At 36.8% G+C, this 26,984-nt stretch overlaps 1 protein-coding gene across 7 annotated transcripts in view; it reads right to left on the minus strand.

Annotated features, from left to right (window-relative positions):
- The window catches only part of SEMA3A (semaphorin 3A), a 553,854-nt gene that overhangs the window by 10,604 nt on the left and 516,266 nt on the right, over positions 1 to 26,984 (minus strand). For all 7 annotated transcript variants that reach the window (XM_086398571.1, XM_086398572.1, XM_086398570.1 and 4 more), the window contains 2 exons: positions 22,740 to 22,897; positions 20,079 to 20,146 (listed from right to left, as the gene is read on the minus strand). In XM_086398571.1, coding sequence (XP_086254697.1) covers positions 20,079 to 20,146; positions 22,740 to 22,897 — 226 coding nt within the window. The remainder of the gene's footprint in view (positions 1 to 20,078; positions 20,147 to 22,739; positions 22,898 to 26,984) is intronic.

The following is a 26,984-nucleotide window of genomic DNA, read 5'->3' on the forward strand; positions in this document are numbered from 1 at the left end:
AATTAAAAGCAAAAGAAAATCTAGTTAGTAAGCAGTAAAGCTAAAAGTCCTGTCATATTAACTATCAGTCACAGTCATATTCAAAGGCGCTACTGAGTCTGTAGATGACAGTAGTACCTCCTATTCTCTGTTTTTTGAAGTTCTGTTGCCAATCGCCAAACACTAAACAGACAAAATTTCCACTGAATACATTTGTTTCTTTTAATTCCTCTGCAACAGAATGTTTCTGTCACCTGCAACTTTTAATTGTGGATCACAACTTTCATTTAAAGTGGCCTCAGATAAGTTCTTATATTTGGGTATTTACATGTCACAACCCATAAACATTCTTTTCTGTTAAATTCGCCACACCTGACACCTTACAAATAGATACTCAATAAATATGTTTTTTTAAGTTTTAACTTATTTTTTATATAATGTTACAAGTCACACTCCATTAACGATTATTACCAAACATTGGCTATGTTCCCCATGTTGTTCAATATATCCTTGTAGCTGAACTTATACCAAATAGACTACTGGAAGGCACTCAGTAAATAGCCACTCCCTTTTCTGACCCTTCTACCGCAACTACTTGAGTAAATTTTGTACAACACAGGAAACATCAGGGGTCTAATAACTATACGATTTTCTCTCTCTCATTTTCCCCTCCTTTCTTCCCTTTACCCTTATTGCTGTCTCTCTTTCCCTCTCCTTCTCTCCAAGAGTAATTACAAACAGGAACAACATTTTGATTCTTGACTTCTAAAATTGAACTAACTGTTCAATATTTTAGATGCCAGAACTCAAAATACTTTATTGAGAATCTATAATAAGACAAATTAAGAACTCCTTCCCAACATCAATCCTGCTCTCTCATCCCCATTAAAGAAGGTATTTCCTCATTTATGCTTTCAAAAATCCTCTTTTTACATGTACTTTTAGATCACATGTAGTCTTAATTGCTACAATTATTTATCAGTCTAGTTATATCCTTCCATTTTTTTGTTTTCCACAATTCTGGCACAAGGGTGTCATAAACCTTTAAATGATGTTTGCTAAAAGGGAAAACGAGGTAATGATTTACTCTGCATTTAAAAGCTGAAATCTCATGTAACTTTGACATCCTCAAGACACAGAGTTATCATAATTACATAGATCATTAAGAGTTCAATCAATTAAAATGGCATAGGGTGTATACCCTCAATATGACAGAACAAATGATTGAACTGAAAACATTTCAAGTCTTCTAAATTTGTTAAGTTTTATAATGTTACATGAGTTGATTTGAGATATGGTAGGAGAAGATGATGATTAGTCAAGTGTATTCCAAAATCAAAAATCCAAATATGGGATATTAACAGAGATTTCACAAATTATATGCATAAATCCTCACATCTCTAGGGTCACCTCTATCTCTAAAGGATGTCCATGCCAATGAGTAATCTTTCCAGAAAGAAAGCAATCTCATTTTAATCCATTAAAAAAAAAACTTTTCACACTGAGCAACTGTTTTGAATACAAACTTTTGTCATGAATATTAGCAGTAGGTAAGAAGGGTGTAGTTGTTAAATTGGCACAAAAATTCTTGTGGGTTGAAGCAACAAACATTAAATTTATTTTAGATGCATTGGTGTGTTTAAATAGCACATATTACAATATGCTGCAGCTGTTAATGACAAGAAATAATGTTTTTAAGGAAGCAATCTTCAATTAATCATTTCCTCTTTTAGTTGGATAATTTATGGAAATGAAATGAGGCTAATAAACCAGAAAGAATGGGAGGAAAGAAAGAAGTTAAATAAATTGCTTCCTGTTGTAACAACAAAAAGTCGTGATATCCATCATTTGTCCAGAAACATGATGTTGCTAAAGGCCTTATTTAGTATTTGATTGTCTTCCAATATTGCAGAAACAGAAGGCATCACATTTCAGCTTTCCATTTATTTCACTTTCCATTTTAACTCCATACATGTCTCCCATGATTGAAATGCTAATAATATAAGAATCTTAGGAAATTTGATTTCATGTATAAAAGACAGATATAGGTTAGGTAGTGAACTATATATGCTCTCTGCTGTCATTTTTTTATGTTCTCCCTTTTAGGTTATTAAAAAGTTGAATTCATAAATAAGGAGTATAAAAATAAAACAATTTGCCAGAGGGAAATTGGTTGCAAGCTATTTAAAATATTTAGCAAATTCAGTTAGTTGCCAAACTATGCAAAGAGAAATATAATTCTACTTGTATTCATTACATTATAATTTTAATATTTTACACTGTCAATCTTTCCACAATATTATTCAATGTAGGGGCTTTCCTGGTGGCTCAGATGGTAAAGAATTCAACTGAAATGCAGGAGACCTGGGTTCAATCTCTGGTTTGGGAAGATCCCCTAGAGGAGGGCATGGCAACCCACTTTAGTATTCCTGCCTGGAGAAAACCCACTGACAGAGGAACCTGATGGCCTGCAGTCCACGGGGTTGCCAAGAGTCAGGCGCAAGTGAGCAACTCAACATATTCAATGTAAAGGTCAAGCAAGCAGAAAAGGAAATGTTGTCCCCCAATTCCCGGTGACACAGCTATGCACTTCTTATGTAAAAACAACATTACTTAGATTTTTCTTACTGGATTCTAGATTATTTTCTCCAGAAAATACAACCAGCACTTTATCAACAGAAAAGACTATTAATTCGACTCCAAGCAGATGAATAATATTTTCTAAAGTAGCAGTAGCAGAAAAGGCATTTCATGGATGAATCAGTAACTCTTGGAAAGGCATTAAATATTTTAAAATAAAAGACAAAAATGTATTCATCCTTAACATTTGTGTATATTTTGGACCTAACAATATTAAGATGGTTAACAACTGATTCAATAATTTCATATACTGCAGTGCTCTTAACACAAATTTATAGTATATACAAGCTATGTAACAAGGGTACTATTCATTTGTTTATAAAGATAATGCTTAGTATAATGTTTCTCCACTCCACTCTAATCTTGTATGATGAGAAACTAGTTTCTTAGTAAATGTTTGTAGCATGCAAACATGCACCTCGAAGTGTGTGCATATATATTAAGGTTCATGCACTTAATATATGTATTTCTTAAGTACAAAAAAGATTTAATTAATGGAACCCTAGAGAAAATTTAAACTTCTAATTTATCAAATGCTAAAATAAATTTAAATGGTAAATTGTTTCATGCCCTAATTACTATCTGTCGCTGATGCTGGAAAATAATTATCTACCAGAATACAACACTTAAAACTTTACAGTTCAACTTTTACAGTTTTCTTTTAATTTCACACATACCTGTGGATTTGTGTTTGAACGCTCTTGTGAGTGTATCGATAGGTAGATAGATAAACAGAGACATGACTAGGGTATTTTAGTTTTATTATTCATGGAAAATTATTGTATTAAAGAGTTGCCAGTGTCTCATTTTTAAGATATTTATTACTTTAAAATATAAAAGTGAAATTGAAATGCTGAAGTTAACTATGAAGTCATTTTAATAATGTGCTTAATAATCTTGTGACATCAGAGGATTCAATGCTTCTTAGTATAAGGAGGGGGCTGAAACTCAATTATTTATAAAGCATCACCAATATGAAGCTATCTACTGGAATATTTAGTCTATATCGAATTTCTGATATGTTTTATTTTTCATGATTATATAGCAAATTCTTTACCAAGAAAGCACATGTAATTTATATGCCATAAAATTATGACAGGAATTTATATATTTAGAAATCCAGAGACCTGAATTTTAAATGTTTAATTTACAGTTTTCAAAGAGATATGATAGAAGATGATGAAAAATCCATCTGCTGAAGCAGATCAGATCAGTCACTCAGTCGTGTCCAACTCTTTGCGACCCCATGAATCGCAGCACACCAGGCCTCCCTGTCCATCACCAACTCCCGGAGTTCACTAAGACTCACATCCATCGAGTCAGTGATGCCATCCAGCCATCTCATCCTCTGTCGTCCCCTTCTCCTTCTGCCCCCAATCCCTCCCAGCATCAGAGTCTTTTCCAACGAGTCAACTCTTCGCATGAGGTGGCCAAAGTACTGGAGTTTCAGCTTTAGCATCATTCCTTCCAAAGAAATCCCAGGGCTGATCTCCTTCAGAATGAACTGGTTGGATCTCCTTGCTGTCCAAGGGACTCTCAAGAGTCTTCTCCAACACCACAGTTCAAAAGCATCAGTTCTTCGGCACTCAACTTTCTTCACAGTCCAACTCTCACATCCATACATGACCACAGGAAAAACCATAGCCTTGACTAGACGAACCTTTGTTGGCAAAGTAATGTCTCTGCTTTTCAATATGCTATCTAGGTTTGTCATAACTTTCCTTCCAAGGAGTAAACGTCTTTTAATTTCATGGCTGCAGTCACCATCTGCAGTGATTTTGGAGCCCCAAAAAATAAAGTCTGACACTGTTTCCACTGTTTCCCCATCTATTTTGCATGAAGTGGTGGGACCGGATGCCATGATCTTCGTTTTCTGAATGTTGAGCTTTAAGCCAATTTTTTCACTCTCCATTTTCACTTTCTTTTTTTTTTTAATTAATTTTATTTTATTTTTAAACTTACAATATTGTATTAGTTTTGCCAAATATCGAAATGAATCCGCCACAGGTATACCCGCGTTCCCCATCCTGAACCCTCCTCCCTCCTCCCTCCCCTACCCTCCATCTGGGTCGTCCCAGTGCACCAGCCCCAAGCATCCAGTACCGTGCATCGAACCTGGACTGGCGACTCGTTTCATACATGATATTATACATGTTTCAGTGCCATTCTCCCAAATCTCCCCACCCTCTCCCTCTCCCACAGAGTCCATAAGACTGATCTATACATCGGTGTCTCTTTTGCTGTCACGTACACAGGGTTATTGTTACCATCTTTCTAAATTCCATATACAAGCAACTCCTACAGCTCAACTCCAGAAAAATAAATGACCCAATCAAAAAATGGGCCAAAGAACTAAATAGACATTTCTCCAAAGAAGACATACAGATGGCTAACAAATACATGAAAAGATGCTCAACATCACTCATTATCAGAGAAATGCAAATCAAATCACTATGAGGTACCATTTCACGCCAGTCAGAATGGCTGCTATTCAAAAGTCTACAAGCAATAAATGCTGGAGAGGGTGTGGAGAAAAGGGAACTCTCTTACACTGTTGGTGGGAATGCAAACTAGTGCAGCCACTATGGAGAACAGTGTGGAGATTCCTGAAAAAGCTGGAAATAGAACTGCCTTATGATCCAGCAATCCCACTGCTGGGCATACACACTGAGGAAACCAGAAGGGAAAGAGACACGTGTACCCAGTGTTCATCGCAGCACTTTTTATAATAGCCAGGACATGGAAGCAACCTAGATGTCCATCAGCAGATGAATAGATAAGAAAGCTGTGGTACATATACACAATGGAGTATTACTCAGCCATTAAAAAGAATACATTTGAATCAGTTCTAATGAGAAGGATGAAACTGGAACCTATTATACAGAGTGAAGTAAGCCAGAAAGAAAAACTCCATTTTCACTTTCATCAAGAGGCTTTTGAGTTCCTCTTCACTTTCTGCCATAAGGGTGGTGTCATCTGCATATCTGAGGTTAATGATATTTCTCCCGGCAATCTTGATTCCAGCTTGTGTTTCTTCCAGTCCAGCATTTCTCATGATGTACTCTGCATATAAGTTAAATAAACAGGGTGACAATATACATCCTTGAGTAACTCCTTTTCCTATTTGGAACCAATATGTTGTTCCATGTCCAGTTCTAACTGTTGCTTCCTGACCTGCATACAAATTTCTCAAGAGGCAGATCAGGTGGTCTGGTATTCCCATCTCTTGAAGAATTTTCCACAGTTTATTGTGATCCACACAGTCAAAGGCTTTGGCATAGGCAATAAAGCAGAAATAGATATTTTTCTGGAATTCTCTTGCTTTTTCTATGATCCAGCGGATGTTGGCAATTTGATCTCTGGTTCCTCTGCCTTTTCTAAACAGCTTGAACATCAGGAAGTTCATGGTTCACATATTGCTGAAGCCTGGCTTGGAGAATTTTGAGCATTACTTTACTAGCGTGTGAGATGAGCGCAATTGTGTGGTAGTTTGAGCATTCTTTGGCATTGCCTTTCTTTGGGATTGGAATGAAAACTGACCTTTTCCAGTCCTGTGGCCACTGCTGAGTTTTCCTAATTTGTTGGCATATTGAGCGCAGCACTTTCACAGCATCATCTTTCAGGATTTGGAATAGCTTAACTGGAATTCCATCACCTCCACTAGCTTTGTTCGTAGTGATGCTTTCTAAGGCCCACTTGACTTCACATTCCAGGATGTCTGGCGCTAGGTCAGTGATCACACCATCGTGATTATCTGGGTTGTGAAGATCTTTTTTGTACAGTTCTTCTGTGTATTCTTGCCATCTCTTCTTAATATCTTCTGCTTCTGTTAGGTCCATACCATTTCTATCCTTTATCGAGCTCATCTTTGCATGAAATGTTCCTTTGGTATCTCTGATTTTCTTGAAGATATCCCTAGTCTTTCCCATTCTGTTGTTTTCCTCTATTCTTTGCATTGATCACTGAAGAAGGCTTTCTTATCTCTTCTTGCTATTCTTTGGAACTCTGCATTCAGATGTTTATATCTTTCCTTTTCTCTTTTGCTTTTCACTTCTCTTCTTTTCACAGATATTTGTAAGGCCTCCCCAGACAGCCATTTTGCTTTTTTGCATTTCTTTTCTATGGGAATGGTCTTGATCCCTGTCTCCTGTACAATGTCACAAACCTCATTCCATAGTTCATCAGGCACTCTATCTATCAGATCTAGGCCCTTAAATCTATTTCTCACTTCCACTGTATAACCATAAGGGATTTGATTTAGGTCATACCTGAATGGCCTAGTGGTTTTCCCTACTTTCTTCAATTTAAGTCTGAATTTGGCAATAAGGAGTTCATGGTCTGAGCCACAGTCAGCTCCTGGTCTTGTTTTTGCTGACTGTATAGAGCTTCTCTGTCTTTGACTGCAAAGAATATAATCAATCTGATTTCGGTGTGACCATCTGGTGATGTCCATGTATACAGTCTTCTATTGTGTTGTTGGAAGAGGGTGTTTGTTATGACCAGTGCATTTTCTTGGCATGAACAGAACAGTTTGAAAAGGCTGAAACAGAAACCTTCCACAAATAATCATTAGAATACTACTTTGTATTTTAATTAATATTTTTTGCTTATAACATTTGGAATTTAAAAAATACTGCGTGTTTAACAACTTTTTGTTTACAATCTAAATGCAGAGTTCCAAAGAGTAGCAAGGTGAGATAAGAAAGCCTTCTTAAGTGAACAATGCAAAAAAATAGAGGAAAACAATAGAATGGAAAGACTAGAGCTCTCCTCTAGAAAATTAGAGAAACCAAGGGAATATTTCATGCAAAAATGGGCACAATAAAGTACAGAAGCAGTATGGATCTAACAGAAGCAGAAGATATTAAGAAGAGGTGGCAAGAATATAGAGAGCTGTACAGAAAAATGTCTTAATGATCTGGATAACCACAATGATGTGATCACTGACCTACAGCCAGACATCCTGGAAGGTGAAGTCAAGTGGGCCTTAGGAAGCATTACTATAAAAAAAGCTATTGGAGGTGATGGAATTCCAGCTGAGCTATTTCAAATCTTAAAGGACAATGCTGTTAAAGTGCTGCACTCAATATGCCAACAAATATGGAAAATTCAGCAGTGGCCACAGGACTGGAAAATGTCCTTTTTCATTCCAATCCCAAAGAAGGGCAATGGCAAAGAATGTCCAAACTACAGCACAATTGCTCTCAATTCACATGCTAGCAAGGTAACGCTCAAAATCCTTAAAGTGAGGCTTCAACAGTTCATGAACCAAGAATTTCCAGATGTACAGCTAGATTTAGAAAGGGCAGAGGAGCCAGAGATCAAACTGCTAACATCTGCTGGATCAGAGATAAAGCAAGGGAATTATAGCAAAACATCTACTTCTACCTCATTGACTAGGCTAAAGCTTTTGACTGTGGATCACAACAAACTGTGGAAAATTCTTCAAGAGATGGGAATACCAGGCCACCATACCTGCCTCCTAAGAAACATGTTTGCAGTTCAAGAAGCAACAGTTAGAACCAGACATGGAACAACAGACTGGCTCAAAATTTGGAAAGGAGTATGACAAGGTTGTATATACTGTCACCCTAATTAATTAACTAATATGCAGAATACATGATGCAAAATGCCAGGCTGGATGAAGCACAAGCTAAATTCAATTTTGCTGGTAGAAATATCAATAACCTCAGATATGCAGATGATACAACCCTAATGGGAGAAAGTGAAGAGGAACTACAGATGAGCGTGAAAGAGGAGACTGAAAAAGATGGCTTAAAATTCAACATTCAAAAAACTAAGATCATGGCATACAGTTCCATCAGTTCATGGCAAATAGATGGGGAAACAATGTAAAGTGACAGACTATTTCTTGGGCCCCAAATCACTGACAGTGACTGCAGCCATGAATTAAAAGATGCTTGCTCCTTGGAAGAAAAGCTATGACAAACCTAGACAGTGTATTAAGAAGCAGAGATGTCACATTTCCAGAAAAGGTCTGTCTAGTCAAAGTTATGGTTTTTCCAGTAGTCATGTATGGATGTGAGAGTTGGACCATAAAGAAGGCCAAGGAATTGATGCTTTTGAACTGTGTTGCTGGAGAAGCTCTTGAGAGTTCCTTGGACAGCAAAGAGATCAAACCAGTCAATCCTATGGGAAATCAACCCTGAATATTCATTGAAAGGACTGATGCTGAAGCTTCAAAACTTTGGCCACCTGATGTGAAATGCCAACTCATTGGAAAAGACCCTGATGCTGGGAAAGATTGAGCACAGGGGGACAAGGATGAGATGGTTGGGTGGCATCATTAACTCAATGGACTTGAGTCTGAGCAAACTCCAGAAGATGGTGAAGGATAGGGAAGCCTGGCTTGCCACAGTTCATTCGGTCATGACTGAGAGACTGAACAACAACAACAAATTTAAATTATAGGTGTGTAAACAATCACTGCAGACCATGGGGTCATGAAGAGTTGGACACAACTGAGCGAATTCACTTTCACTTTTCCCTTTCATGCATTGGAGAAGGAAATGGCAACCCACTCCAGTGTTCTTGCCTGGAGAATCCCAGGGATGGGGGAGCCTGGTGGGCTGCCATCTATCGGGTCGCACAGAGTCAGACACCCCTGAAGCGACTTAGCAGCAGCAGCAAACAATCACTAGTAAAGTAGTACTCAACTTGGAGGCTTCAACAACATGTGAACCGTGAACTTCCAGATGTTCAAGCTGGATTTAGAAAGGGAAGAAGAACCAGAGATCAAATTGCCAATATCCACTGGATCATTGAAAAAGTGAGAAAGTTCCAGAAAAACATCTATTTCTGCTTTATTGACTATGCCAAAGCCTTTGACTGTGTGGATTACAATAAACTGTGGAAAATTCTGAGAGAGATGGGAATACCAGACCACCTGACCTGCCTCTTGAGAAATCTGTATACAGATCAGGAAGCAACAGTTAGAACTGGACATGGAACAACAGACTGGTTCCAAATAGGAAAAGGAGTACGTCAAGGCTGTATATTGTCACCTTGTTTATTTAACTTATATGCAGAGTACATCACAAGAAACACTGGGCTGGATGAAGCACAAGCTGGAATCAAGACTGCTGGGAGAACTATCAATAACCTCAGATATGCAGATGACACCACTCTTATGGCAGAAAGTGAAGAAGAACAGAAGAACCTCTTGATGAAAGTGAAAGAGGAGAGTGAAAAAGTTGGCTTAAAGCTCAACATTCAGAAAACTAAGATCATGGCATCTGGTTCCATCACTTCATGACAAATAGATGGGGAAACAGTGGAAACAGTGTCAGACTTTATTTTTTTGGGCTCCAAAATCACTGCAGATGGTGACTGCAGCCATAAAATTAAAAGACACTTACTCCTTGGAAGGAAAGTTATGACCAACCTAGATAGCATATTAAAAAGCAGAGACATTACTTTGCCAACAAAGGTCCATCTAGTCAAAGCTATGGTTTTTCTAGTATTCATGCATGGATGTGAGAGTTGGACTGTGAAGAAGGCTGAGCGCTGAAGAATTGATGCTTTTGCACTGTGGTGTTGGAGAAGACTCTTGAGAGTCCCTTGGACTGCAAAGAGATTCAACCAGTCCATTCTGAAGGAGATTAGTCCTGAGTGTTCATTGGAAGGACTGAGGTTGAAAGTGAAACTCCAATACTTTTGCCACCTGATGCAAAGAGCTGACTCATTTGAAAAGACTCTGATGCTGGGAAAGATTGAAGGTGGGAGGAGAAAGGGATGACAGAGGAAGAGATGGTTGGATGGCCTCACCGACTCAATGACCATGAGTTTGAGTAAACTCCAGGAGTTGGTGATGGACAGGGAGGCCTGGCGTGCTGCAGTTCATGGGGTCGCAAACAGTTGGACATGACTTAACTGAACTGAAACAATTGGGTGACCTGATGACATATTTAAAGACTTTAATAATATTGATAGCACAAAATATTTCAAATCTCTTCTTATTCAGGTTGTGTGTGTAGGCCTTGCATACATATACTATGAATAGTTGGATTATTTGCCTAATGTAATATCAGAAGATGGCTGTGTTAATGGTTTTTTCCAGTGAAAAGTTTCAAAAAGGGTTTACAAAGTTATAGAAGGTGACACTATAATAATTTTATTCTAGGATGCATACTTCTTTATATTTTAACGTCTTGACATCAGAATGTTTTACGATTGCTCTCTGAGTTGAAGTTGCTTTCTTTCGGAAAGAATTTGTTCTTAACCTCTGCCAGACACATGAGTCCCTGCTAAGCTGATACCTCCTCAAAGTTCTGTCTGAAGCTTTGGTCCACCTTGATGCTGTGAATTCAGAAAGTAAACCTTCAGGAGGATCAACTTTGTGACTCAAGGAGTAAAACAGGGACGTTTCTTTGCTATTTTCTGGTTTGGAATTTATTTGTCCTTTGTGCCCACACTGAAAAGTTCTGGTTTGATGCTGGGACCCTATATTATTGTTCATTTTGGGCAGTTTTTCTGAGCAGTACATAACAGAACGGTGCCTTCTATAGTCTGTGACATCTTAGGCTTGATACAATTTGATAATTTACCAAGGTTAGGGATTTTTTTTTTTTTTTAGGACTGACATCAGCTCATTTATCAAATCTTAAGGTTTCTTTTTGGGCCAAATGTTCAGATTCATAGTTGGATTTTCTATATGTTTAAAAGAAGCTAAAGCATAGACCAGATTAGCAGTGCTATAAAATACTAAATTTACAGCTTTACAGACCATAAAGATGACACTGCCAAAGATATTTTATGAAATTTTAGAACCATTTTGAATCCAACTAAGACGTAAATTGATATGAAGTAGCTGTAGAAATAATGAAGAAGATTGGACTCAAAGAACATTCTACTGTGGGTTATTGGAATGGAAATGCATGTACGTAGAACAGGCAAGAGAACTAATTCAATGATGGCATTATATAGAAGTTAGAACATAAAGTATTTCAAAGATTCAAAAATTTAAGATGATGTTAATTTTTAAAATTGTTACTGCTGGTATAACTTTTCCCTTTCTGGACATGTAGATCATAGTATAGCTTGTTTAATAAAGAAGGAAGAATGAGAGGTACCTTAAAAGTAAACTGACTCAACCACTCATGTTCTTGAATACAAAATCAAACTCCAATTTTGTGCACAATAGTTATTTTAGGGAAGGGAACATATTGGAGGTTTCTTGTTAGCATTGTGTATGAGGTGCGAGTGGGAAGACAAGAAGATCTGCCAGCACAGCTATATTTAGGGTTTTGTACTGAAATTTCCCTAGGCGAAAGGTCACCGCTGATGGGGGAAGAGTGTGCTAGACCAAAGGGAAGTGGAGCTGGATTATTCTTTCATCCAGGCCAGCTCATTGTTAGTGCTTCTTTACAAGAGAGGGAACAGAGCACTGAGTGTCAAAGGTTTCATCAAGAGTGAAATTTCTTCCACCTTAATTCTGAGCTGTTTTATATAGTCTCTCTATGAAAATCTCCAGGATATGTGAAATATAGAGTGTTACAGAATATGTTTACCATTACAGCTGGGACTAATCGTCCTGAAGTGTATAATTTGGCTTCAGGTCACTTAGCAGTTTTCTTGAAAAGATATATCATATCTTTATACGTTTCCACATGACCACATATATTTTACTCAATGTGAGATGTGACATTAGCAAGACAACATACATGATTTAACAGGGCTGAGCTCTGGATTTCTGCCCATTTTACTTTCAAAGATTGACATCACCTATTCTAAGATAATTCACTGATTCCTAACAGTAAGACCCAATCTGACCATATGGGAATGTCTGACTTAAGTTTCCAAATATTTGAAATTCACTGTAATCTGTGGTGTATATTTTTTATGTTTGGTCAATTAGTAAGAGAAGCAGACAAGGAATAAAGAGGCCTTCAAAAAAGGAATGTTTTTACTGCTGTAGAGCTTCTTAAACTATTTTGCCATTTCCTCCCATATATCACAAGCATCTACTTGGGGTTGTTCTTATACACACACACACACACACACACACACACACATCCCAGGTAACACTGAAACTCAGCAATTATGTTTCTTTCCCTATAGTATGCATTTCAACTGAAGAATCAGGAGAAAAAATTATTCACATTCATTTTAACTTTCTATAGCTAAGCAATTTCATATTGCCAAAGTTTATAGGCTGCCACTCCAATTTCATGAAAACATAATCTTAAAATCTGAAGCACTTTCCAAAGTCCATACACTCAACAACAACAATATTTATTTTGCATTGCCTCACTTAAATAAATATGACTTTGGTCAGCTTTTCCTTGTATATATGTACATTCATCATTCCAGAATACATAACATTTTGAAAAAAACACTTAACTGAGTCTATGAAGGGACTGAATTGCTAAACAAATGAATATATTGGTAAGATATATGTGTGCGTGTATTTATATGTATATACACATATATATATATTTTTCTCTAACAATCTTCAAACATAGCCTGGTATCCTATGTAAAGTGGTTTGTAATTATAATTTATTAGTTAATTGTTTGGTTTACAATATTTCTTAAGAAAGATTCTACTTCTGAATACAATGCTGTTACTAACAATGTATTACAAATCATTTTCACAATAAATAACAAATGCTGTTTAGATCAAATCTCTACTGATTAACAAAATAATACTATTCTATAGCTTGAAATGTTTAGATCATTCACTCAACAAATATTTGTTCAATGAATATCTACAACAGTCACAATATTGCGTCTGTTATAGCTAGAGACAAAAAACTGAGCAAAATAGCAAGTTTATATTGCCATGGAGACTAAAACTGATAGGAAATGAGCTCTAGTTATATCATCTTGTTTTGTTCACTTCTAGTTAGTATCATTAGTCTTTCCATATTTAACAAAAGTGAAAAAGTGAAAGCGTTAGTCCCTTAGTCATTCGGTAGTGTCCAACTCTTTGCAACCCCCTGGGACTGTGAAACACAAGGCTCCTTTGTCCGTGGAATTCTTCAGGCAAGAACACTGGCGTGGGTTGCCATTCCCTTTCTCCAGGGGATCTTCCCAACCCAGGGATCGAACCTGGGTCTCCTACATTGCTGGTAGGTTCTTTACTGTGTGAATAACGAGGGAAGCCCATATCTAAGCAAATAAACTCTTTAATATAAGGAATTAATATTTCATAATACTGCATTGCAGAAAAGCTGATTATCATGATTCAGCATTTCTATGTGAAATAGATAAATGGAAGATGAGGGAATATTTTGTCCAACTGAAATACGCCATCTGAAAAATGTAATGAGGGTGTGCCAACAATGTCCTAAATCCATATAAAGACAAAGACTTGTTAGGTAGGATGAGCAACAAGGGGAGGCCTGGCTGAAAACTGACCTCTAAACTCCATCCCAGACTCACCCAGCAGAGCTCACAGCCTACAGGATAATTACAGAGACTTTTCAACTCCTGAACAGGTGCCTTAGGCACACAGTGGATACAAAATAATCAAAGGAGCTTAAGTAACCTTAAAGAAGGCAGTTTGGAGCCCGTAATGGGCTTATGAATATTTTACATCTAATTATAACAGACTGAACTATGTGAAGACATATGGGAAGACATAAACAACACAGCCTGCTGTGTTGTAACTTGGAATTGTCAATTGGCCCTGAGCATATGCCCTCTGCATTCCCTTTCATTGACTGGTGGTGAGTATAAGCCCTACTTTGCACTGGGCATAACCAAAAGGAGCAGACTGGATGTACAAAAGGGGGAAGCCGAGAGGAATGGACAGGAAGGGTGAAGAGAGCTCCTTTTGGGGTAAGCCTGCTCACATGCCTTAGGAGTGTCTGTCTAATAAAGTGTCTGTCTGCTTGAGCTGACTGAGCTCTAACTGGTCAGTTGTTTTTAACCCTTTAGTCCAATGCTCAAAATTTTTGTTGTGATGAAACACAACAAAGAACCGAGAAGAGAAGAACCAAGGAAGAGAAATAAACTGACCTGACATTCTGAACAATTAGAATGTGCATCAACAATGTACAAAATCTGTATAAACACAAAAGTTCTTGCTCTTATCTAGTGGCATTTTTTATTCCTAATGAGAACAGTAACAGATAGAAAAGCAAATGAACAGAGAAGAAAATTTTATAAGCAAAATGGATGCAAAATATAGGTTCAATATGAGGCTACCTATCTCCTAGTATTGGCATCGCCAAATGACCTTGTAGGCATTTGCAAATCACACAGCAACACACGTAGGATACACAACAAGGACCTTCAGAAAGGCAACCAGGCTTTTAAATGTTGCTGGGTGCTCTTTGTACAACGTGTTTTCTTTCTTAACAATTATGACCCATGAATGGACCCAGAGACCCCATAGAGACTGTGACAGAACTGTGTTTGAGCGTTTCCTGTGGAGGAAGGGTCGGCAGTGGACTGCTGCAGGGGCAGGGAAACGGAGCAGCAGACTTGGGTATGGCATGGGCCCTCTTGGAGAAGGTCACCATTAACCCCACCATAGAGCTGCCAGAACTTAAACAGGACTGGGAATTAGACTCTTAGAGGGCACAAACAGAACCTTGTATGCACCAGGACCCAGGAAAAAGGAGCAGTGACCCCATAAGAGACTGAACCAGACTTTCCCAGGAGTGTCCAGAAGTCTCCAGCAGAAGCATGCGTTGGTGGTGGCCTACCACAGGGTTGGGGGCACTGAGTGTAGCAGTGCATGCATGGGACCTTTGAAGGAGGTCGCCATTATCTTCATTACCTCCACCATAGTTTGGCCCCAGGTAAATAACAGGGAGGGAACACAGCTCCACCCGTCAACAGAAAACTGGATTAAAGATTTACTGAGCATGGCCCTGCCCATCAGAACAAGACCCAGTTTGCCCCTCAGTCTCTCCCATCAGGAAGCTTCCCCGATGGCCCAGAGGTTAAAGCATCTGCCTCCAATGTGGGAGACCCAGGTTCGATCCCTGGGTCGGGAAGATCCCCTGGAGAAGGCAACAGTAACACACTCCAGTATTCTTTCCTGGAGAATCCCATGGACGGAGAAGCCTGGTACTGAGCTTGGCCCTGCGCATCAAAACAAGACCCAGTTTTCCCCTCAGTCTCTCCCATCAGGAAGCTTCTATAAGCGTCTTATTCTTCTCCATCAGAGGGCGGACAGACTGAAAACCACAATCACAGAAAACTAACCAATCTGATCACATGGACCACAGCGTCATCTAACTCGATGAAACTAAGAGCCACGCAGTGTAGGGCCGCTCAAGATGAACTGGTCATGGTGGAGAGTTTTGACAGAACAGGTCCACTGGAGAAGGGAATGGTAAAGCACTTCAGGATTCTTGCCTTGAGAACACCACGAAAAGGCAAAAAGATAGGACACTGAAAGAGGAACTCCCCAGGTCAGTGGGTGCCCAATATGCTACTGGAGATCCGTGAAGAAGTAACTCCAGAAAGAATGAAAAGATGGAGTCATATCAAAAACAACACCCAGTTGTGGATGTGACTGGTGATAGAAGCAAAGTCCGATGCTGTAAAGAGCAATATTGCATAGGAACCTGGAATGTTAGGTCCATGAATCAAGGCAAATTGGAAGTGGTCAAACAGGAGATGGCAAGAGTGAATGTCGATATTCTAGGAATCAGAGAACTAAAATGGACTGGAATGGATGAATTTAACTCAGATGACCATTATATCTACTACTGTGAATCCCTAAGAAGAAATGGAGTAGCCATCATAGTCAACAGGAGTCCAAAATGCAGTACTTAGATGCAGTCTCAAAAATGACAGAAAGATATCTGTTTGTTTACAAGGCAAACCACTCAATATCACAGTTATTCCAAGTCTATGCCTTGACCAGTAATGCTGAAGAAGCTGAAGTTGAACGATTCCATGAAGACCTACAAGAATTTCTAGAACTAACACCTAAAAAATATGTCCTTTTCATTATAGGAGACTGGAATGCAAAAGTAGGAAATCAAGAAATACCTGGAGTAACAGGCAAATTTGGCCTTGGAGTAAAGAATGAAGCAGGGCAAAGGCTAACAGAGTCATAGCAAACACCCTCTTCCAACAACACAATAGAAGACTCCACACATGGACATCACCAGATGGTCAACAGTGAAATCAGACTAATTATATTCCCTGCAGCCAAAGATGGAAAAGCTCTATACATTCAGCAAAAACAAGATTGGGAGCTGACTGTGACTCAGATCATGAACTCCTTATTGCCAAATTCAGACTTAAATTGAAGAAAGTAGGGAAAACCACTAGACCATTCAGGTATGAGCTAAATCAAATCCCTTACAATTATACAGTGGAAGTGAGAAATAGATTCAAAGGATTAGATCTGATAGAGTGCCTGAAGAACTATGGACGGAGGTTCGTGACATTGTACAGGAGACCGGGATCAAGACCATTCCCAAGAAAAAGAAATGGAAAAAGCAAAATGGCTGTCTGGGGAGGCCTTACAAATAGCTGTGAAAAGAAGAGTAGCAAAAAGCAAAGGAGAAAAGGAAAGATATATGCATCTGAATGCAGAGTTCCAAAGAATAGCAAGGAGAGATAAGAAATCCTTCCTCGGTGATCAGTGCAAAGAAATGGAGGAAAACAATAGAATGGGAAAGACTAGGGATATCTTCAAGAAAATTAGAGATGCCAAGGGAACATTTCATGCAAAGATGGGCTCAATAAAGGATGGAAATGATATGGACCTAACAGAAGCAGAAGATATTAAGAAGAGGTGACAAGAATATACAGAAGACTATACAAAAAAGATCTTCATGACCCAGATAATCATGATGGTTTGATCACTCACCTAGAGCCAGACATCCTGGAATGTGAAGTCAAGTGGGCCTTAGAAAGCATCACTACTTAGGAAACTAGTGGAGGTGATGCAATTCCAGTTTATTTCAAATCCTAAAAGATGATGCTGTGAAAGGGCTGCACTCAACATGCCAGCAAATTTGGAAAACTCAGCAGTGGCCACAGGACTGGAAAAGGTCAGTGTTCATTCCAATCCCAAAGAAAGGCAATGCCAAAGAATGCTCAAACTACCACACAAGTGTACTCATCTCACATGCTAGCAAAGTAATGATCAAAGTTCTTCCAGCCAGGCTTCAAGACTATGTGAACCGTGAACTTCCAGACATTCAAGCTGGATTTAGAAAAGGCAGAGGAACCAGAGATCAAATTGCCAACATCCGCTGGATCATCAAAAAAGCAAGAGAGTTCCAAAAAAACATCTATTTCTGCTTTATTGACTATGCCAAAGTGTTTGACTGTGTGGATCACAGTAAGCTGTGGAAAATTCTTTAAGAGATGGGAATACTAGACCACCTGGCCTGCCTCTTGAGAAATGTGTATACAGGTCAGGAAGGAACAGTTAGAACTGGACATGGAACAATAGACTAGTTCCAAAAATGTCAAGGCTGGTTATTGTCACCCTGCTTATTTAACTTATATGCAGAGTATATCCGACAGTGTACATGAGAAATGCTGGGCTGGTTGAAGCAGAAGCTGGAATCCAGATTGCTGGAAGAAATATCAATAACCTCAGATATGCAGATGACACCACTCTCATTGCAGAAAGCAAAAAAGAACTAAAGAACCTCTTGATCAAAATGAAAGAGGAGTGTGAAAAAGTTGGCTTAAAACTCAACATTCAGAAAACTAAGATTATGGCATCTGGTCCCATCACTTCATAACAAATAGATGGGGGACTCAGTGGAAACAGGGACAGACTATTTTTTGGGCTCTAAAATCACTGCAGATGGTGACTGCAGCCATAAAATTAAAAGATGCTTGCTCCTTGGAAGAAAAGTTATGACCAACCTAGACAGCATATTAAAAAGCAGAGACATTACTCTGCCAACAAGGTCTGTCTAGTCAAGGCTATGGTTTTTCCAGTAGTCATATATGGATGTGAGAGTTGGACTATAAAGAAAGCTGAGGGCTGAAGAATTGATAGTTTTGAACTGTGGTGTTCTGGAAAAGACTAAGGAGATCCAACCAGTCCATCCTAAAGGAAATCAGTCCTGAGTATTCATTGGAAGGACTGATGTTGAAGCTTAAACTCCAATACTTTTGCCACCCTATGTGAAGAGCTGACTCATTTGAAAAGACCCTGTTGCTGGGAAAGATTGAAGGCAGGAGGAGAATGGGACAACAGAGGATGAGATGGTTGGATGGCATCACCGACTCAGTGGGCATGAGTTTGTGTTAGCTCTGGGAGTTGGTGATGGATAGGGAGTCCTGGCGTGCTGCAGTCCATGGGGTCACAATGAGTCAGACACGACTGAGTGACTGAACTGAACTGAACTGAATTACCCATGAATATTCTTTACACAGAATTAGTAGATCAAGTTCAAGTAATTGATAAAAACAGTATACCTTCTTTTAAGACTAACGTAAAAGATATCAAAAAAGTCAATAGGAAAATTATGGATTATAGGATATTAATCAGTGGCACCCCACTCCAGTACTCTTGCCTGGAAAATCCCATGGACGGAGAAGCCTGGTGGGCTGCAGTCCGTGGGGTCGCTAGGAGTTGGACACGACTGAGAAACTTCACTTTCATTTTTCACTTTCATGCATTGGAGAAGGAAACGGCAACCCACTCCAGTGTTCTTGTCTGGAGAATCCCAGGGATGGGGGAGCCTGGTGGGCTGCCGTCTCTGGGGTCGCACAGAGTCGGACACGACTGAAGCGACTTAGCAGCAGCAGCACACATAATATGTTTACAGTTGATATTTTAGCCATTTTTAACTGAGCTGTTCATAAGCAGTGATGTCATTGCTCAGTTTTCCCAGCAGAGGGAAGCATGGCCTCAGTAATTTTGTTTTCTGTAAAGGGTTGAAGTGGGAGGAATGGGATATACTACAATTTTACTTCATTTTAAATAAAGATTGGTTGATATTTCATCATTAAATAAGCAACTTGACATCTTTTAGAAAGCAAAAAATGAACTTGATCTAAAATCCCCCGATTCAGGGGAATATCCTACTGGTAAATCAGTGTGAAGACATCCAAACTAACTTTTACTTGAGTAGGATACTCAGTAATAATGTACTGGGTCTATACTATCAGCATATAAATGAAAAATTTGTGTGGCTTAGTTTAAGACTGCACTTTCTTCTTGGATATATTTAAATGAATATATTTGCTGCCTACTACTCAGGTTGCAACTATATATAAAAGCATATGCTTAAACCTGACTTCTTTTGGTTAACATTTGAAAATTGAGCATAAAGTCTCGTAAGGGTCTAATATCTTGAACTTATCATGCCTACAATAATAAAACATAATTCAGTGCTTTGTGCTCATTATAATTTTCTTCCACAAGATGTTCTTTCTCTTCAGTTGCACTTCTCTGAGTATTTTGGCAGAGGTGTATAACTTGTAAGCATATGTATTACTGCTTTTGGTTTTATCCTAGTACTAGCAGGTTGAAAGAGTAAAAATGTAACTTACCATGGTGTTGTAAGTCTGAACAGTGGGTCAGTGGATCTCCATTTCTTATATCTTGTCGTCTCGTGCGTCTAAAACAATTATATTTAAAAGGTATTACTGTATCTCTGTTCCATCTTGGGGATTTGTTGTAAGAATCAAGAAGAATCGAAATCAAAGATCCCAGGAGTTTATTAGAAGAGATGAATCTATATATGACTAAAAGAGTTTTTAAAGCAGTTCATTATACCTCTAAGAGAAGTCTCCAAGATGATCAAAATGGAAAATAGCATATAAATGCACTAAATAAAAAACAAAGCATTAAAAGTCTTTCAAGGTATTGATAACAGGAAATTCATGGGTTCTTTTGCTAGTGAATGTCAATCAATAAGAACCTAACATCTAAAAAATTCAAAATTCTTAATACCTTAAATTCTGAGGAAAAAACACAAAATATAGAATAGCAACCCATTTATTCAACAAATAGAATTAAACATTTTTTCCCCTAATCACTAATGAAGGAGTAAGATTGAAAATTAAAAATCATGAATTTTTGTCTTAATATTTATACACAATTCCTTAAATTAATTTTTGTTAAACTATAGGTATTAAGACAAAGAATTATATTGTAATTTAGTCTGTAATTTTTATTTTTTGTTGCTATATCAACCTTTTTTAATAAAACATTTCTTTTATGATTACATAGTTAAAATGATTGCAAACCAATTTACTTATGAAGTGAATAAAAGGACAAAACAACAACAAATATTAAGGAGCAAGTCTCCTTTTATAAGAGGAAGGTGAGAGAGAAGGCGAACTTACCCCTAAAAGAAAAGCAAATTTGCTATAAAACTGAAATTAAATTCTCCTGCATTCTACTGCTCAGATAATGTTTGTTATAGTACATTCTGGGCACCTTCTCTCTACAGTTTGCTAAAGGTTAACTGGGAATAAGGAGGTTGTCTCCAGCCATTGTGGTGCAAACAAGGCGTGTAGTTCAAATAAAAGGCTAAAAATGGAGACTGCTTATGTGTAACTGGGGAAGAGATGGGGGACACTTGCCCAACTGTATACTGCATCTGTTTTAATGGGTATTGTCTTGCTGCAAGTTAGTTACCAACACTGAAGAAAGTTCTAACAAAGGCCACTGAGAACTGCAAACATGGAATTGGTTACCGTATTCATAAATTTAGAAGTCCCAAGTATTTATGAATTTCTATTTGTAGTATTGGTGACACTATCAAACAGATGGTGCACATTTCAAAATTGCGCCAACAAAAGAACTTGTGAAACACGAACCACAAAGCATTTGGGACGGAGTGTTTTTTACTGCCATTTAAGCTTTTGAAAAATGCCATCACAAAGAATATATAAATTGTAAGGCCTCTAAACATCCTTTCCAAAGACACATGAAATTGGATTAGGTAAAATCTGCAAGGCACAACAAAAATGTGTTAATTGTAATTCCTTCAATCTTGGATTCTAGGTATGCAGTAAACATTCCAAATATATAATAATATCCAGGTTTTAACGTATTACAGATTTAGTTATGATGTTATTTTTATATTATTTTTCATTAAGAAAAGCTTAAAATTCAAATGAATTATTACTAAATTAGGCAATGTTATACATTTCACATGGAATGAAATTAATACACATTTTTAGTTCAAACATGAATTCCACACTTTCAAGCAACATTTAGTCTGTATACAAAGCCCTCTACAGCTAAATGATTTAAGAAGCATAAAACCTTTATCTTAATTAATTTTATTTTATTGCTGTAACAAGATCATATTGCTATTTATTAGTATATTCAGGGTTTCTTTATCAGTAACACATTATCTCCAAACTAAGTTTTTGTTTTAAATTTAAACTTCCAACAAAGTCGATAGATACATGAAAGTAATACAAATACGTTGTTTCAATTCTGAATACTGAAGGCTCAAGAAAATTGAGTATTTAGTAAATGGAATAGGTTAATATTTATATTTAATATTATTATTAACAAGGTAACTGTGTTTTAACCTATATGGACTGAATATATGAAAGTTTTAAGTTGTAGATAATACTACAGTCAATAATATCTAATGTGTAATCAAAATATTTAATTAGATATTTGGGTTATTTCTTTTCTCTAATATTTTCTAAAACATTTTAAATGATCCAAATGTTGTAGAACACATCTCATTAGCAATGAAAAATGTCATGTTCACAGCTTCTTGTAAAACATTAGCTACAATAAAAAACAAAGCAAAGTTTACTGCCCCTGTAATGAATGCATCAGTGTAATAATACTAATTTCTATTAAATTTTTCAATAGGTTGTGTGCATACCATTAATCTTTAGGTTTATATTAGTAAGTATTGTATATTGCTTTTATCTATTATTGCTTATTTCTTAAATACTGGTGAATATCAAGGGGAATAGGTAGCATTGAGTGAGTAGTAAAGAATACATTGAAATGATTATTTTGCCAAATTAAGATGGTGTTTTTGTTTTCTAAAACAAAAGTAAAGCCAGTTTGTGTAGAAGTTTAGGATATATCTAAGAGTTCCCTGAATTGTAACACCTTGCTTTATACACAGAAATAAAGAGATGATGTACTTATATGAAGAAGCTGTTTCAAAAATGAAATCCGATAAGATAAATGTCAAACAGTGTATTTATTTCTAATAGTCCTCCTACCTCTTTGCAGTAGGAAAATAGCGAGAGCATGAGGAGCCATCCCAGGCACAGTAAGGGTCTCGGGCAAGGCAGCATTCTGCACAGGCTTTCCCGTAAATATCACATCTGTGTAAAGGGAGTTGTGTGACCCCCGTGGTAGAGCCAATATATAGTTGTTGCTGTGGAAAGAGTTTACTGTTATGACAAAAATTACCTTGTTTTTAAAATATCTTTTTCCTTAAGAAAAAAAAAGAAAATGTTATACTTTAGCAAGCATACATTTATCTTTGTGGGTTTAAAATATTTCATTTCTGGTAATTTTTTCAAAGGCCTGGCAGAAAATGTGACCATCTAAAATACATCAAGGTCGAAATCCATATATTTGACTGAAACAGGTATATTTTATAAGGGAAGATGAAGGAAGACAGTAGTAGTTACATGTCAATTAAATCTCATGAAAATAAAAAAATTTTTAAATGACATTACTGAGCAATGGAAAGTCCAAACCTTCAGTTTGCTCTTAGCTTGCATTTTAAAATTCTGCTGTTTATAATTTTGATTAACCAGATTACCTACCCTGCCATGTATTCTGATTGGTTTTGAGGCAGGGATCTTTTGCTTTTGACTCTTGGGGACTTCCACGTTAGGTTTGCCCTCCTATAAGCAGGGAAAGGGTGAAGGTTTGGTGCTTGTATTGGTAAGAAGCTTTGCTCAATTTTAATCATCTTGCCTTTGTACTACCTCCAGAAGACTACTTTAAACAAAAGTACTCAATTAACTTCTCACTCAAAGATCATCATTTAGGGGAATCGAGGACACACTGCTTGGTGCCATGGGCTTGAACAAAAAGCTCAAATGTCAAAAAGGTGGGATATTGGGCATCAACATATCTGGATTCTAGGTCTTGCCTGACATTAACTCTCTGTTGATCCTGGGCCATTCACATAATTTTCCGAAGACTTAACTTCCTTATTCATAAAATAAGCATGTTTAACTAGAGCTTCAAAGTATGCATCCAAATAAAACATCTATGCTGGAGTTATTCTCAATGAATTTGAAGTTATCAAAGGAGCCAGAATTGGAGGGAAAAAAGCTTTCATATCAGTGATTAATTTAGGTTTTTGATACAAGTTAAAAAATACCTTTAACAAAGTTGCCCAATGTAGCATATCAGTTGCAACTTTATGTAAACACAAAATTAAATACAAATAAAACTGTTTTGTGATTGTTCTACATTTTACTATCAATATATAGTAAACTATATACTATACTAGCTCCCTTTCTTGTACTAGATGATTGAATAATTATAATAAATATTAAATGTGAAAAATTTTATGTACTTAAACATGATAGTACATATAAAAAAGACCCCAGAAGTGTATTTTAATTTCTCCACTATAGAAAAGAATAGTTACAGAAAAGCCCGACTTGGAACTATGGCGTGCTCTTTTAGTATTACAAGTTGCCTATTAGTAAGCAATGGATATAATTAAAATCACATTTCTAGTTGGCTTTCAAAGATGGACTACATATAGCAGATATGTTTGCATGAAGATAAAGTATCTATTAGAATCTAAGAAATTATTGACGGTAAGGAGCATTATATAGAAAATAATTATATGCTTAAAGCTAACCAACTTACTTATATGTTAACACAAAACAGGGAAAAGAAAGGGGGAAGAAATAATACAATAAAAACTAAACTATTATGGAGGTAGTAATCCTGATAAATATTACTTATTCCATTTCAGTAAAGTGAAGAATATTTATTTTAAATAGTATTCCAGTATAGTATATGGAATATGGTATACATTACAGATGTTCAATTTCTCAGTATATTCACCTTGTATTTTTATGTTGAAAGATGCTACAAACCACAGCAAATTAAGAAATGATAGTTAAAGTCTCTGGGAGTAAAAGATGAAATATTATTAAGCCTTTTTGTTGAGAGAAAATGAGACTGATTTGTACCCCTCTTATAGCATCTACAGAACCTGCATGTGATAATATTTCTCAAATTATGATTAACTGTTAACAGAGATCTTAACTAATGCAAAGAACTTTTTCCCCTCCTATTATTTCTCTCTTCCAAAAGCACCTTTAAAAAATGAACTTAGATTGTATAGGGAGGAGGGAGAGGGTGAGATGTATGGAGAGAATAACATGGAAACTTGCAATATCATATGTAAAATAGACAGCCACTGGGAACTTGCTATATGCCTCAGGGAACTCAAACAGGGGCTCTATGACAATCTAGAAGGGTGGGATGGGGAGGGAGACGGGAGGGAGGTTCAGGAGGGAGTGGACATGGTTGACCTATGGCTGATTCTTGTTGATGTTTGACAGAAAACCAAAAAATTCTGTAAAGCAATTATCCTTCAGTTAAAAAAAAAAATTAAGTGGCAAAAAAAAAAGAAGGCAAGAAATCATAATGTGATTAAAAAAAATGAAACAACCATAATATTTAAATGATAGATTAGTTAAAATGAGGTAGCAGTATTTAGAGGCATGTCTGGCATTGGTGAATATAAGATATACCAAACCATATACTGTGGACATAATTATTTAAAAAGCTATTGAACAAGTTGGTCATACATAAGAAAAAGATTTCTATGTTTGACCAATAACTTTTAAGAAGCATGAGAAAACTTCATACTTATAGATTTCTAAGAATATGGCATTGAGTAATAAAGGAGTTGTTATCCAAATAATAAATTCTATATCTGTCAGATCCCTTTGGCAGAAAATCGGAGAAATAATACCTGAGAAAAATATGAAATGAAAAATATGGCAACTGAAATCATTGTAATGAAAACCTAAAGTGTGATAAAATGGAAAAAAATTAATACAATCAATGTAGTTTTCATTTTACAATTACTCTGCTGTACTATTAATGATTTGCAAATAAATTATGCCATCTAAATGAAATGTAGGGGAGGCTTGCAGGCACCATTGAGCATAATCCAGTCACCAGCAAATAACCTGATGTGCTTTTTCTGCCCAATTTAACATCACCACAGGCTTTCTCACTATCCTTCTTAATAAGTTGCAGGTCATAAGCAGGATATGAGTCCATTTATCCAGAAAATTAGTTGCAACACGTTTGTCCCTCTTGATACTACTGCCTCACTTTTAAAATTTCCACGAGCATAAATGAAATTGACTCACATCTGAATGAAGTCAAACTCCGGTAATGGAAAATGAAGGCTAGAGTTACTTTCTTCTAACCTAGTATTTTAGGTTGATAAATTGTTTTTGTTTTTTGGTAAAATGTGTTGCGTTTAATGGGCCATTCTTAAGGTAGGTTTAAAAATGTTAAAACAGACAGAGATAGTTTACAAAACTGAATGCAATGTAATTAAGACTGATGAAGTCCAGCAGAGAATAAATAAATAGTTTTAAAAATCATTATAGGAAAGAATATCCCAGTCTAGCTACCATCCTGGAACTCCCCGGATTTCCTTGCCAACATTTGACAATTTTTAGATTACAAGAACAGGTGAACACATACTTATGAAGTATAAGATGACAGTATCAGGTCAATAATATCTGCACTCTGGATTTCTCTAAATATCTTGGAGATTATCAATGTATTTTGATACAAATGTGTTGAAAAGGTATCTACTAAGTTTTACCAGCACAGTATTTTAGCATCTTATATGACAAAAAATGGCACGGTTAGAGATAAAACATGTAAGTAAGATCTGCCATCAGAAATAAGATCTGCCCAATCAGTCTCATATTAAACAATTTTGTATGTAAGTTTTCACTGCAGAGAGCGAGAAGTCAAAAAGTGACTACTTTTTGACTATTTCTCCTAGGTTATTTAATAATTAATTTCAACTCAGGATCCAAGTCATTTTTTTAAAGTTAAATTTGATATATTCATAGAAAGGCTAGGTAACATTTTTGCAGAAAAGATAATTCATTAGAAGTTAAAATCATATTTGCTTTGCCATTATCATTGAGCATTTCATTAAGAGTCCTGCCAAAGCATTCATTCAACAGGAATGAGAAGACTATTAACATGCTGTCCTCAAGCTTTGAATTCAAAGAGTTTAATAATTTATCATTGCAGGGACTGTTTTGCTGTTTCCCTTTTTATTTAGCCAAACTAAATGTTTTGTCTAGCACATGATACTATATACTACTGAAAACGTAAAATTAACTAAGTCAAAATTCTCCAAAAATATACTGTCCAGTGCATGATTTTATTAGCCTGTATAATACAGTTTGTTTGTACATGTAAATTAAATTATACATTTA

The sequence above is a fragment of the Bos grunniens genome, chromosome 4 (assembly GCF_055505025.1).
Source record: "Bos grunniens cultivar Pamir isolate PY7600 chromosome 4, Bosgru_T2T1.0, whole genome shotgun sequence".
Classification (NCBI taxonomy): domain Eukaryota; kingdom Metazoa; phylum Chordata; class Mammalia; order Artiodactyla; family Bovidae; genus Bos; species Bos grunniens.